A 14,636-nucleotide genomic window follows, 5' to 3' on the forward strand; every position below is an offset into this window, starting at 1 on the left:
TTTTATATCATATACATTATAGATTTTTAGTACTAGCAGTGAATATCGAAAAGTAGCCTTTGACTGAAGAAGCAAGATTTGGAGTTATAAGCATATGAGCGGTATCCAAAAATATTAATATATATTATAATAATAAAATTATTAATTAGATATGAAAAAAAATAAATGTCATTATAAATGTTTGCATTAAAATGTTCACACATGCTAATATATATTAGATGCAAGTCAAAAATTATTATGATGTCTATTCATTGGAATATTTTGAGACATGCACGTGTTTCGATATAATCGCATTGTTTTAGCATTGTTAAAGAAAATAATTTTTCAAACAAAAATAATTGGCAAATAAGAGCCAGCGCTGAATTTTTATAAAATAATTTTTATAAAAATTAATATAATAAAATTAATTTATAAATATTCATAAAATAAATAAAATATATAATTTATAAGATAGATAAAATTTTTTTACTTTTTGATAAAAACAATAAATTTATAAAATAAATATTTTATCATTTGAAAAAAATAATGATATATAAAAATAACAAACATATGTAAAAAAAAGAGCGGGCAAGTATTATTCAAGTTTGTTTACGAAATTTTTATGGTTGTGTATATCTATGCGATGTAATTTGCTAGCGGATGGAATGGAATCACAAGATTTATTCTTTATAAGTGAACTAGCTGCACTCTAGTTCAGAGTTCATCTTTTTCTACCCACATTGGAAAGAGAAAGATAAACATTGAATTAGTACAGCCAGTTCAGCTACAAAGAACAGACTTTATAAGTAAACGATTCCAATATGGCGAATGTAAGGGATAGTGATACGTCGTTGTGGCTACATAACAAGCTCGGTACATCAAACGATAGCTGGACCGGCAGCTCGATTTGCTCGCAGCTCAATGCCGAGGTACTGCGTAACATCAAGGATTGTTTTCCCGATCTTCAAACGCAGGTCAAGCTCAAATTGCTCCTGTCATTTTTCCACATACCAAGACGCAATGTGGAAGAGGTAAGCACGCGTTTGCTCTCATCTGATATTTTCTTTCTGTCTCTCTCTCTCTCTCTCTCTTTCTGTCTTTTTTGGAAAATATGTTTTCTCGAAAAAGATAGTCTTCTATAAGATTGATAAAAATTGATGTATTCAAGTTTCTTTAATCTAGTTTATTATTTACCCGCTATCTGATTTTTTCAATGATGTTTTTGAGACGTTTAGTATATATAGAGAGTAACTAAATAAGGTTAATGTTTACAATAAACTACTATTCTTCGATTTGATAAGTTAAATAAGTTGTGTTACTATATAAAATGTATAACATAATTTGATTTCTTTGAAGATTGTTAATCCTAAAACATAGAATCAAACAAACATAGAATTTTTTTCATTTCTTTGATGTAAAATCTTATTAAAATTTTATTATGTTTAAAATTTTATTATGTTATTATGTTTCTTATTAAAATTTTCTTATGTTTCTACGGATAACAGTGGCGTGTGGAGCTGGAGGAAATTATTGAGGTTGCGTCTTTGGACAGTGAGCTATGGGTATCGATGTTATCCGAAGCGATGAAAACTTTTCCATCAACTGGATCTTTGAACACAGATATTACTGATCTAGATGATCATAGACCTATTTTTGGCGAACTGGTCAATGATCTTCGGAAACTTTTGAAGAAGCAAAATGACCCTGCTATGCTTCCCTTAGAATGTCATTATCTTAACAAGACTGCATTGATCTCGGTGGTAGGTCAACAACCTACGCCGGTTAAACATTTTACTCTCAAGCGAAAACCCAAAAGTGCAGCTTTGAGAGCAGAATTACTTCAAAAAAGTACTGATGCTGCTAATAATCTTAAAAAGAGTACAGCTCCTACTGTACCAGTAAGAAGCAGAGGCATGCCGAGAAAAATGACTGATACAAGTAAGTGTAAAGTTATGATAAATGCATGTATTATTGTTTAATAATATTGCAGTGTACATGATTGCAATTAAACTTTTCAGCACCTTTGAAAGGGATTCCAAGCAGAGTACCAACAAGTGGTTTTCGATCTCCTTCACTTACGAGCACTTCTATGTCCAACAGAACATCAATTAATAATAGAATCCGAAAAGATGGTGGTATTAAATTACTCGACATTAATGAGCAGCCTCTCGGATATGCACAAGCAAAAAAGAGGAAAAGAATGTTGGAATTGGAAGAGCAACAAAAGAAGGTTGCGGAAGCGCAAGCGGCCGCTGCAGCAGCGGCAGCTTCAGTCACACCAGTTGCGGAAACTCCGGCGACTCCGGAGTATGCGCAAGGACTAGCCTCGATAAATCCACCCGCTACACCAGTTGCACCAGCGGTGGTTACAACGCAATCTTACGTCGCACCTAGTACGCCAAGCAGCATTTCAGTTACGACTGCATCGCAAACACGTAAGACTGACCTCATAATCTTTAAATATGTTAGATTTTGTTTAGATTTTTATAAAACATTTTATGTTATACAGCTACTACATTAACTCCAACAACGCCGGCTGTATTACCAGTAGTGGTTTCATCAACGGTGGTAGCACCTGTAGAAAATACACCTGTTGCTGTGCAAACAGTTAGACCGGCTCAAACAGTCACACAGATACGTATACAAACCACTGCACAGCCTAATGCGGCAGCTAATACGAGAAAAGGACTGTCTCTTACGGTAAGTTTGTACAAATTTAATTCATTTTATTGTATTAATTTGATTTAAAATTCGTGCAAAATTTTTATTTAGCTATGTATTGTTTTAATTAAAGAAATATATTGTTTGAAATAATGAGATTATCATTACTGAATTACAGCGAGAGCAAATGTTGGAAGCGCAAGAAATGTTTAGAACTGCAAATAAAGTAACGCGTCCAGAAAAGGCTCTTATATTAGGTTTTATGGCTGGCTCTAGAGGTATATCTATTTTGTTTTTGTATGGATCTTATATTTTTCTTGTAAAAGTCATGCTAATAATACTATTGATTTTGTTTGCAGATAATCCTTGTCCAAAATTGGGCAATATAGTCACAGTGATGCTGTCAGAGAACATAGAGGAAGTGACGCAGTCGGATGGAACAACCGTTCCGATGTTAGTCGAAACCCATTTCCAAATGAACTATACAAATGGCGAATGGAAAAGGATAAAAAAAAATCGACGTATTGTTACGGAGGAATCCACATCAGCGTCCACTCCCGCACCGAGTGCGACCGCCACGGCCTCCAATTGAAAGAATTTGTTCAAATTGATATAATTATTGATATGTTTAAAATCTATATAAGAAAATATCGTTTCGTGCAGTTACTAAAAATTAACGCACATTGTGATCATTCGTCTTCTTAGCGATACGATAAAGACGTTGCTGAATTAAGAACTGATTCATGTTTCACAAGGTCTAACACGGAATTGTTATCAAAGTTCTTAACTGTTGTATTTGTTTTACCCCTATATCATAAACGACATAAATAATTCATTCATTTTCTTGTATCAATCCTAAATTTTTATTTTTAAATCTTTTTACTTTGAAGTTTTAGTTAAACAGAAATATTGAGTTGAACGGAAAATTTGTTCAGTTTTTTGATCAACTAATAGATGATTGAAAGAACGACACGAACTTTCTGTTCAATCCATAATTCATCAAAATTTTCCTTTGTTGAATAGTATTTTTTAAGGCGTTTATGATATGATAGATTTATGCACTTTGTGCATATTAATTTTTATAATGCAGAGTTTGTGTATATATATACACGTGTGTGAATAATCAAACATTTTCTGAATGTGATCATGTATTAAAACCTTTATATTATACATACAGAGAGATATATACATGCCATACATACTATAGAAATATATATGTATACACACTTATTCGTTTAAAAAGAACGAAACTTCTATAATGTTGTTATTTGAATAAACATGATTATATATTAATCTGCTCTATATATGATATATATATATATATATATATATATATATATATATATAATTTTTTTTGCATAAATCATTATGCATTTGGTAAATACTATGATTTGTACTCGATTATAATAAGATCGCTCTTTTCAATCACTTTGCACATATGTTTATACAACAATTTTTTCTAAAAAGCATATTTTTCAAATTTAAACGTAAATTTATTTCTACATTTGAGTAAGTGTTGCCAACTTTTGCTTTTCTAATTTTATAATTTTTGTATTGATGATCATAAGTATCTCGTATATTATTTTAATATTGATCGTAACATATAACATATAAATACAATAAAATTTGTAGAGAGTGTTTCTTACATCTCAAAGTATTTCATAACCTTTTCACTCCATATGGAACTACTTGGTTGTGAAGTAAATACCTAAATAAGGTTGGCGAAACTTACTATATTAAGATTTCTTCAACCTGCGACCTTTGCTACAATTTTACGTCTATAGGAATTCCACGTCCCACATATAATTTATTATTATACAAACTTTATATTCTTTGTTTTTACAATGTTTCGATCACTTGCTCCACTGTATCTACAAGGCAGAAAACTGGTAAGCGTTACTAAATTCGTTAGATATTCTGTCATGTTCTGATTTCTGATTAAAATTACATATTTATGCATTTTGCCGATTCATTGCACGTGATTATAAATAAATAATATATCGATGTAAATATAAAATTCGTTTTATAAATATTGATTTATGTCGACATTCAACATAGAGTCTATTTGTAATTTTATATACCATGTAATTAGAGGAGAAAAACATTTGAAGAAATAAAACCCTACACATGTACTAAAACATATTAGAATATATATATACATTAGCATTAGAATACTAGAACATAAAATTATATAATATATTTGAATTTTGTCGCGAATCGTCTAAAGTAGATTTAAGTATAATTCTTGCCTTTTAATATGAATATATGTACATTACTATATTTACAGCTTGTCTCTGCAACTGGATCATTGGCAAAAACAGATAACACACTAGTGGCAGAATGTATTCGTAATTTCACAGTGAGTTCAAAGTTGCTTAACAGTTGGCCACAAATTCAGAAGCCCGCACCAGAGTTTTTTGGTACTGCAGTAGTTAAAGGTGACTTTAAGGAAATTAAATTGAGCGACTACAAGGGGAAATATGTTGTTCTTTTTTTTTATCCATTAGACTTGTAAGTAATTTTGTTTAAATTGTTATTTATTGTTTCTAATGTGTCTATACTATGTAATCTTCATATCTTATTTGTAGCACATTTGTTTGCCCAACGGAAATTATAGCATTTAGTGAAAAAATATCAGAATTTGAAGGGTTAAATACACAAGTGATTGGAGTTTCCACAGATTCGCATTTCAGCCATTTGGCATGGATTAACACTCCTAGGAAACAAGGTGGCCTTGGAGGAGATTTGGGTTATCCTCTTCTAAGTGATTTCAATAAGGAAATATCAAATAAATACAACGTTTTGTTACAAGACTCGGGCATTGCACTTAGAGGTCTCTTTATCATAGATAAGGAGGGAATTCTTCGACAGTTTAGCGTCAATGATCTTCCAGTTGGTAGAAGCGTTGAAGAGACATTGAGATTAATCAAAGCTTTTCAATTTGTTGAGAAGCATGGAGAAGTGTGTCCTGCAGACTGGCAGCCTGATTCCAAAACTATTAAACCAAATCCAAAAGAGAGCAAGGAATACTTTAACTCAGTTAATTAATTTAGGTAATACATTTAATAATTTCTTTAAAGGACAGACATATATACGATATAATAGATTATGTTAATTATATAATTTAATATGATATAATATGTATAATAGAGAATATGTGTATAATATTAATATTTCAATTACTTACATAAAATGAACAAAATCGAAAAACATATACCATAAATCTACGTAATCTCGTATTTATGTTTCTTTTATATTATATACATGCTATATTCATACTTTTGTGTGAATTTGTGTAGAGGCCTTAAGAGAAGAGAAATTGTATTCAAATGGTATAGATAATTTATATAGTAGATACCAAACAAAAAAAAACAATTTCTTTGAATTGCTTAAATTAATTAAATAGTTGTTTAATTATTTTTTTTCTATTCTGGAATGTTTTGTGTATCGGATCGTTTTCCCGTTCGTGATTGCAATTGATAAATACGTTCACAAATTATAAATATTTTCTTAGAAGAATGCCATTTACATTCTTTATTTAGATTCTTAATTTAACAACTGGATCTATTTGAAAAATTATCATATAATAATTTTAGATGAAATTGAAAATCAATACAAATCTCTCTGTATTAGATGATTTGTTTGAATTATTGGAATTATTAATAAATTTCATTTTTTTACTTAACATAAAAGATTATGAGTTATAATTAGAATATTATATATATATATATATATATATATATATATATATATATATATATAACTTTATGATTTGGAATAAAAGAACAGTAAAAGAAATCTGAAATTATGCTGAAATATACAATATGTGTGTATATACTTTAAGATTATACAGATTATAAAATAAATTTAATTTTATTCTTAATTTTACAATATATACAGAACTTATATTTTAGCATAACATCGATTTATATTTTTTAAATCAAGACTACTATGGGTATAATATCCTAATTAGAATTCAATTTATATATACATATGTGCATCTACATATATACAGACTCATAAATAATAAATAATATATTTGAATCATATATGGCATCTTGCAGTTTCAATTTTTCATATTGTATGAAGAAAGTACGTGCTAAAAAAATTTATAAATATAATCTTATTTTTATAATATAAAATGTACAATATAAATGTGCAAATAATTGTATTATTTTTGAAATTATTTTTTTCAAATTATTTCTCAAAGATGGTTGTTCAATTCACGCTAAAATGTGATAGCGTAGAATATGAGCAATTAGCATGGTTGCTAAAATTACATTGTAACACGAGAGCGAGATGTATATGCGCGGATGCCATAAGATAATTAGAACGCAGCACGGGAGGTAGATGACGGAATTAAAAGCCTTTACAATGTCAGCAAGCAGGTAAGCTGGCAGGTGCGTTGTTGGCGCAGCTTCTAAAAGCTCATGATAAATTTAGTAGAGCGAGCTTATTATTTCGTGAGGAGGAGAGAGAGTATATACGCGTCTCGGGGTACCACGACGGCTCGGGGAACGCCTCGGGAGGAAGGGATAAGGTAACCAGAGATGAGAGCCTCGGGAAGCAAAGAGTCGGGGCGCATTGCACAACGGGAGATCGCGAGAGGGAGAAAAACTGCTGAAAAGCGACGCCTGAGATAAACGGCTCATCCTTCATTTCCTGCGCCCCCGCCAAATCCAATCCTGGTACGCCATCCCCGCGCGCGCTTGAAAATCTCGAGACTAATCACATTCGCGTCACCGTGTAGCGTGTTCGTGTCTCGCGGTGCCGCCGTGTGCCGACAAATTGTATGTCGCAGTGACGCGACTTCATTATCGTCGCAAAGTGTAAAATAGGAGGAAAAGGAATTACTCTGGTGATACAGAGATACAGAATTTACTTGGGTAAAATGGAATTTCATTTTTACTACCGCATATACATTTGTCCTTATCATTTTTGAAAATATAAAAGAGATATCAAATGAAATATTGGAAAATAGGAAGGAGTAAATGCATCCGCAAATGTATTTTTTTAAATTTCTATTTTTATGTTTATTTTTATTATTTGCTTTTAGAAAGCAAAATGGTATATTAATTTTTTCATTTATAAATTTCATTAGTATTTACGTCAATATACGCTAAGAGCACATTTCAGATCAAGGGAAATATTATCCGTAGTTTTCTGAAATAATTTGCTTTGTACCCTCTGTAGCCACGGGACAAGAGACATTGCAACCATAATTGTCCGATTCACTATTATATTTTACCGATTAAGTGGTCAGATTATATCGGCATTATATTGCAGAGTCTAATCGAGGGATTTCTTGTCCACCGCCCTCGGTTTACGGTTCTTCTATTGTGGGATAGTCGAGCGTGTAACAGTAAGGTTTCGGATCCTAATTGTGCCTGTGCGCCCTACGATTTTGGCAAGTGCTATACTAATTTTTACTTTATCGAAGATTGTTATCTTGCAACCACACACGCAGCGTTGAATAAAATGTATTTAGATCCGTTGGTCTCACTCTCTTAAGGCCTCACTTAAAAAAGTTATATTCATAATATTTAGATTAAAGATTAATATATATTCAATAATTAAATTGCTGATAGAGATAAAGCCTGTATGTACTATTTTCAGAGTTTTGTGTTAAATTTATATTTACATTTATATTTAGGGTAAAATTTCATGTGTTAAATTGTCATTATAATGATAACGATTTCTCTTGATCTTTTCTATCTAAAGAATCTTTATTATTGACGCATTAGAGACACATCTTCAGCACTTTAAGTAGGATAGAGAATTCGCGTCGTTTGAATATAACTCATTTCCAGTCCCCTTCCGCTCTCACCCGTCTCTTCAAGACGCCTAATAATCTTCCTACGCGACTGCTCGCGAAAGGAACATTTTCTTAAAGGAGCATTCAAGGCGCGCCTTGATGACGGCTATAGGTGGATATTATAGTAGCGGGGCTTACCCTCTTGGTGGTTTGCTACTTCCAGGAGGGAATAAGATGAGTAAAGGAGGAGCAAAACTCGTGGGGTACGAGGGTTTTGAAGCGAGAAGACACGATGACAAAAGAGAGGGAAAACGGAAGGGGAAGGGGAAATCAGAAGAGGATGCACGAGATGACAGCAGGGTGAGAGGGGGCCAGAGGCGTGCATCCATCCATATCCATCCCGGGGTGGCTACTGGGACTTTGATTACTTGTTTTAATCTTCCGACTGCCGACTGGGCGAGCATCTGTCACTCAAAATCCGTAATTGCGCGCGGAGCCACCCCTTCGCCGGTCCAGCGCCAGGGTTTTGCCTCTCTCCCACTCTCCCTTTCTCAATCTCTCACTCTATATCTCGTTCTCTCTTTGTCTTTTTGTGTATTGCTATTACTTCCTTATTGGTCGTTTAGCACTTTCGTTCAACCGCGAACCACTACCGATCGCACAGACTGCGCTTTGGTAATCACAACGCTGCTCAGCAACTTGCAATCAGCTGGGATTTAAAGCCGGGCATTCCGTTTTTGTAAAGCGTCTGTTAGTCGAGCAATCCTCGTGATGCATAGGTAGCGATAAAAGTACTTGATATTTTTTTCAAGATAGTTAGGTTTGTGTAATTCTCAGCATTTCTTACGTTCGATTTATTCTTAAACGCATGTGATATATTTTTTTAGGATTTATATTACATCGAAATAAATATGAAACGTGTTATGAAAACAGTTTGCGTGAAAAGAGTAAATGTATTTTATGAGGTGAACACTTATTTATCTTTGCTTTATATTTCAGTTTATTTAAGAGACTTATATTGAAACGGTTTGCAAAGATAAGAAACAAATACATTTGCCAGCTCTTACATACATATAATTTGAATACAAGCAAGCAGTCACTCCTACATTGTGTTTATATTGAATGTATATAATCCGGGATGAGTATTAAACGAACAAACTCCCCTAGCGTGTATGTCACTGACAATCTATCACCTTGTGTATATAATACATAGCACCGTGCTGCTCATTAGGTTGATGAAAAGATATTTCCGACACGCCATTGCGTTATGCAAATGCTTTAATTGTAGGAAATTATATAAGCACAAAAGTCAATTATATCTGACTAACATTAACCCTTAACCACACTGTAATGAGATAAGGTCACCTAAGAGCTCATCTCTGATCTCTGATAATATTTGAAGCATCACGTAACTTAATTCTCGCTTATTGTATAACTTTGATTAAAATTTAATATTTCAAATTTATAAAGCTTATTAAATTATTTAGAAACATTAGATTGAGATCGAAATATATATAATTTAATTCCTTATATTTTTATAAAATATTTCTTAAAAAATATTTCTTTTTAAAATTTTTTTAAAGACTTTATGACTCTTTCGCTTATCGCGTTTATTCTATTCACTTGCTCGTGCTCCTCAGGGTTAACTGAGATTGATGCGGTCTCTATTACATTCTCCGATAATATCCTTGCCGATGTACGATCGCGTAATCTCGACGATCCCGATCATTGTAAGCGAGAAATAAGACGCAGGTCGTGCAGAGCGCGGTCTCTTGATAGGATTTCTGCTGCTGCTTCTCTAATTGTTGGAGTCATTCGTCCTCTTCAAAAGGAACAGATGCACCAGGCTGTATTGAAGGACGACTCTATCAGGGATCCAGAGGGGGCCCCGGTGCTCGTCTCTTGGGGTTATTTTCAGTCGATTATCCCCAGAACTCCGGGGTCAACGTTGTGCTTTAGAAAGCGAAAGCGCAAGAGAGCAGACGAGTCTATTAGCGCAGAGAAAGGCCGCATTTGCGTACGTCAGTTCTTTGGAGAATTAATTTGAGTATTGAAAAAATATTACATACAAGCTGCGCCCTAACTCTTTCACATTTTCTATTGTGTTTTCGATATATGTTTTTTGACATATAATATTACATAAATTAAATATATAGTTGTAAAAACAAAATTTTAAAAAATATTAAAATTATAAATAAAGAGATAATATTGTAATAAAAAGAATGTTGAAGTTTAAATTATATGTATATCACAAGGATCTAGATGCGTGTTCATCATGCGAGAATGATCATTGACCGCTGCGTTATACTGTTTCAGATAGTACGTCGTTTAGAATATTCAAAAGGCCGCTACTTCAATTAAGGGACTCGGTTTAACACGAAAGTACTGCATGCGCGCGGTGGAGGGGGAGCGGTTGTACCTTATCTCTCACATTTAATCATCATCGGGCTGGTCCCAACCCCGACGACACTCCTAAGCTTCAGTAATTACTTAGATGGGCGCTTCGAAATCTTTGGCGGATCTGTAACGCGAAACAAACGGCCGATGATTCGGACGATTATATTTAAACTCTTCCTCAACGCTACGGGACCTCATCGAATCCCACGAGAGTTTTAAATTTGAAGCATTCAGAGGTAAATAAATCATACTGTTAAAATATTTGTAGAAAAATAATTACAATTATTATTAAATTATTAATGAGAAAATGTGTAGGCTTTCAGTTTGAGTGACTTTTAAATGAAATACGTGTAAAAGTGCTTCCATTTAGACTCCTTTTTTCTTGTTATTTCTGAAACTTATGGCAAATACGTAATTATTTTTTTATTTCTTAGTCATAAGAAATTTACATAACATTTAATACTGACAAGAGCAGAGAAATTAAAATTATTAATTGGGCTTTTATGTGAACGACCACTTAATTATTCAAATTAGTTATCCGGATGACAAAATTAGTAATTATTTTTTTCACACTTATATATATTAATTCTATTTTTTTTAATATTTAAGGAGAGCACACATTTTCAAAATTTATATTAATATTGACGAAAAGAAATAAATTATAATATCTTATATTAAATTTTTTTTGCGAAAAACGAGAAAATAAAATATTTAAAGGACGCGCAATTTGAACTGAGATAATTGTCGTAACATGAGCGATTAGTTAACGATTGACGCGAATGGTTCGCCATTCGATGAGAAGGCGGTTGATCGAGAGGTAGACTGATAGATAAGTAGGCAGGGGTATCTGTCTATTAGCTCTCCACCCTGATAACGGAGTTGCTGCTGATCCTCCTCCGGTCCCCGGGCGAGTGCTTCGTTAATTAATCTGGCAGCAACGGACTCGGCAGCTCAAAGGCACCCTTTTTCGCCCAGATTCATCCATCCATTTACCGATGGGCCTGTATCCGCGAGTGTACAGACGTTTTCTTTCTCATTCTTTCTTCAGATATCTCTCGTTTTTGAGATAAAAATGACGGAGATTGAGAATTAAACGATAATAACTCGTATGATTCAAGCTTGGCAAGCATAATGAGATGATACTAAGATAAAGTGAAAATTGGGCTGAATGCAATATTAATTATTTCGAGATAATATTTTTTTGTATTTTTTAATCTGACCAATATAATTTTTTTCTGTAGAAGTTACTTATGAGAAACTTTAGTTCTAAATTGACAAAAGGATTTTAAAAAATTATGTATTAGAGCAAACATTTTTTGTAATTTATTACACTCATCTAAAAAGATAATCAAATCGTATATAAATTTTATGGATCACTAAATTTATTCGAACAGTTGATTGTTATTCAGTTTGATTATTCATATTTATCTTTGCATCCTGTACTGAATGGTAATATGATCAGTTATAGTACTTAACTATAGTAATTTGAGCATTGTGAGCCTTGCGTATGCAATAGAAGCAAATAGACATGCATTGTGCGTTGCAGGTATTATGTGCTTGTTACGACGGTAGGTGTTTATCTTGATAATTATTGCTTCTCAAGTATTTGTGCCATGATAGGATTATTACATTTAAATGTAATTTTACGTACGCGAAAAAAATATGAATATTTGCGTATTAATATATCGGATTGGAATTATGGAAACTTGGAACTAATTCACGTTTCGGAATGGTTACTGCTTTTTTATGAATTAAATCTATACCTTGTAAAATAATCAAATATTTTTTATTTAAATATATAATTAAAGTAATTTATAATTGAGAAATATTTTATTTTGAAATATTTTTCCATCATTACTATTTTTATTTATTCTAACAATTTTTTTACCAGAATCTACGGTACAAATGACACTAAATAATCAAGTTTGAAGAAAATTGTTTATTTTGAAAATTTATCTAAAGTAAATTTTTGTTGCGAAACCAAACAAGATGCATGTCACATATAAATAGATAGAAATTATTAATTATAATATTAAATGAATAGAAGGATATGTGTGTTAAATTAAGAGAATATCTTTAGCTATTTAATACGATTTACATTTAATTAAGTTGTATTCAGGATACTGTTACCTTGACGATAATCGGCGGAAATCAGTAGTCATGTTCGCGTTTGCCGCAATTTGCATTTCCGATAAGCGCAAGAGTGGGCATATCGCGAAGTCGAATTCAGCATCAGGAAATCCGACGCTTGAGCAGGTCTGGAGAGAGATAAAAAGGGGCAAGAGAAGAGGGGGTGGTCGTACCCATCGTACTCGCGCCGCCAGATCGAATTGCTTTTCCAGCGGACGGACGGTCGCGAGATATCGAATGCGCGTGAATGTACGAATACTTCGTATATACTACCTATCTACCAATACATGTGTGTATGTGTGTATATGTAAGCATAACGTTAACGTTACGGGCGAGGAGGAGATCGAACCGCGCGATGCGTGTAGGGCGCGGCGCGTACCGGCATAAAAGAGCAAGCGAAAAAGGGAGCCTCTTTTTAATCTAGCGACGATTCGCAACCCCCCGGCTCCTTTTATAGTTACGTGCTTAGTGCTTATACCCATTCACTCTCTCTCTCTCTCTCTCTCTCTCTCTCTATCTCTCTTTTCCCCCTTTCTCCTTTTCTTTCGCCCTCTTTGTCGCCGCGTCAGACCTCGTATTTTCTACTCCGAGACAAATTCTATCGTCGGCTTCAAGAACTACTTCGACCCTGAATGCGGACGTTGAAAACCACGCGTGTGTTCAACTTAACGCTAGAAATCAGAACACTGTAAAGATAAAACGATCGATGGTAACGACTCAATAATGATTTTTTAGATATGCTGATTTTTTTCTCGCAGTAAAATGTACATTCGTATCTTGCATATTGTATATTTATATAGTGTAATTTGATCTTATATAAAGAAAAATTTCTAACATGATTCTCTCCAATGAAATATTGGTCTCGAAAGAGTTTAGTATAATATCAAGACATTACACATTTGACATAAAGAATGTTGTGAAAAAATAGAAACATAAGATTGCGAGGGACAATTAGGGATACATGGGAAAAAAGTTTCTTTTCCAACAAGGACATATTTTACAAAGTACCATAAATATTAATATAACTCTCACGAATCCAATGGAGGACAAAATGTACATTCTGACATTGGTTCTCCTGTTACACGTGTATAAAAATGTTACCTTAAAAATTGTACCGTAGTAAATTTTACGATTTGTGGAAACATTAAAAACATATTGCAATTTTTCCAAAACGTATAATTTTTGTTACATTTCTTGTCTTGTAATTTTTTTTTGTCTCGTAATGATAATATCTATTGTTACGTGAGTAAGTAAAATATAAACCGAATTTTTTCCAAAACATTTTATTCGATCAAAATATTTTTAGCGCACAACTAAGTTATTTTTCTATATAGTTTCCATATTTTGAATAAGAAATATCGAATAAAGAATTTTTTAGTAAAAGTTTGGTTTGTGCAATTGATTTCGAACACGTCCCATTATTTTTTACGACAAGGAAATAAAAAAACTGCCAATTCGGTGGCAAAATGTTTAGATTTTAATGGAAATTATGTAAAAAAATGACTTGGGTGTGCGTTAAAAATATTTTAATCGAATAAAATCTTTTGGAAAAAGTCTGGTTTATATTTTACTTGCCCACGTATTATACGACATAAAGATATATTTTATGGAATATAATTGAATAATTGATATATTCAATGTAGAAGAGAATATTATCATTTATAAAAATATTTGAAAGAAACTATCAAAATAATCGCAAATCTTTAAAAATAAT

General features: G+C 32.7%; 2 protein-coding genes across 2 annotated transcripts; both read left to right on the forward strand.

Moving 5' to 3' along the window:
- Positions 1 to 710: 710 nt before the first annotated feature.
- On the forward strand, positions 711 to 3,933 carry LOC126856376 (negative elongation factor A). Its single transcript, XM_050604829.1, has 6 exons — positions 711 to 1,010; positions 1,485 to 1,917; positions 1,998 to 2,414; positions 2,489 to 2,679; positions 2,819 to 2,918; positions 3,000 to 3,933. Exons 1-6 carry the CDS (start codon positions 801 to 803, stop codon positions 3,230 to 3,232), a joined length of 1,584 nt encoding a protein of 527 aa, XP_050460786.1. The 5' UTR covers positions 711 to 800; the 3' UTR covers positions 3,233 to 3,933.
- Positions 3,934 to 4,280: 347 nt separating this feature from the next.
- On the forward strand, positions 4,281 to 6,272 carry LOC126856406 (peroxiredoxin-like). Its single transcript, XM_050604872.1, has 3 exons — positions 4,281 to 4,529; positions 4,928 to 5,151; positions 5,229 to 6,272. The coding sequence occupies exons 1-3, from the start codon at positions 4,485 to 4,487 to the stop codon at positions 5,686 to 5,688; spliced, it is 729 nt and encodes a 242-aa protein (XP_050460829.1). The 5' UTR covers positions 4,281 to 4,484; the 3' UTR covers positions 5,689 to 6,272.
- The last annotated feature ends 8,364 nt before the right edge of the window (positions 6,273 to 14,636 follow it).

The sequence above is a fragment of the Cataglyphis hispanica genome, chromosome 18 (genome assembly GCF_021464435.1).
Source record: "Cataglyphis hispanica isolate Lineage 1 chromosome 18, ULB_Chis1_1.0, whole genome shotgun sequence".
Lineage (NCBI taxonomy): Eukaryota > Metazoa > Arthropoda > Insecta > Hymenoptera > Formicidae > Cataglyphis > Cataglyphis hispanica.

Excerpts from the sequence above, each read along its gene's own strand:
- LOC126856406 (XM_050604872.1), top strand. The coding sequence starts at position 4,485 with ATGTTTCGATCACTTGCTCCACTGTATCTACAAGGCAGAAAACTG. Across the intron at positions 4,530-4,927 it reads ATCTACAAGGCAGAAAACTG|CTTGTCTCTGCAACTGGATC; the intron begins GTAAGCGTTACT and ends CTATATTTACAG. Across the intron at positions 5,152-5,228 it reads TTTTTTTATCCATTAGACTT|CACATTTGTTTGCCCAACGG; the intron begins GTAAGTAATTTT and ends TCTTATTTGTAG.
- LOC126856376 (XM_050604829.1), top strand. The coding sequence starts at position 801 with ATGGCGAATGTAAGGGATAGTGATACGTCGTTGTGGCTACATAACAAG. Across the intron at positions 2,680-2,818 it reads GAAAAGGACTGTCTCTTACG|CGAGAGCAAATGTTGGAAGC; the intron begins GTAAGTTTGTAC and ends ACTGAATTACAG. Across the intron at positions 2,919-2,999 it reads TTTTATGGCTGGCTCTAGAG|ATAATCCTTGTCCAAAATTG; the intron begins GTATATCTATTT and ends TTTTGTTTGCAG.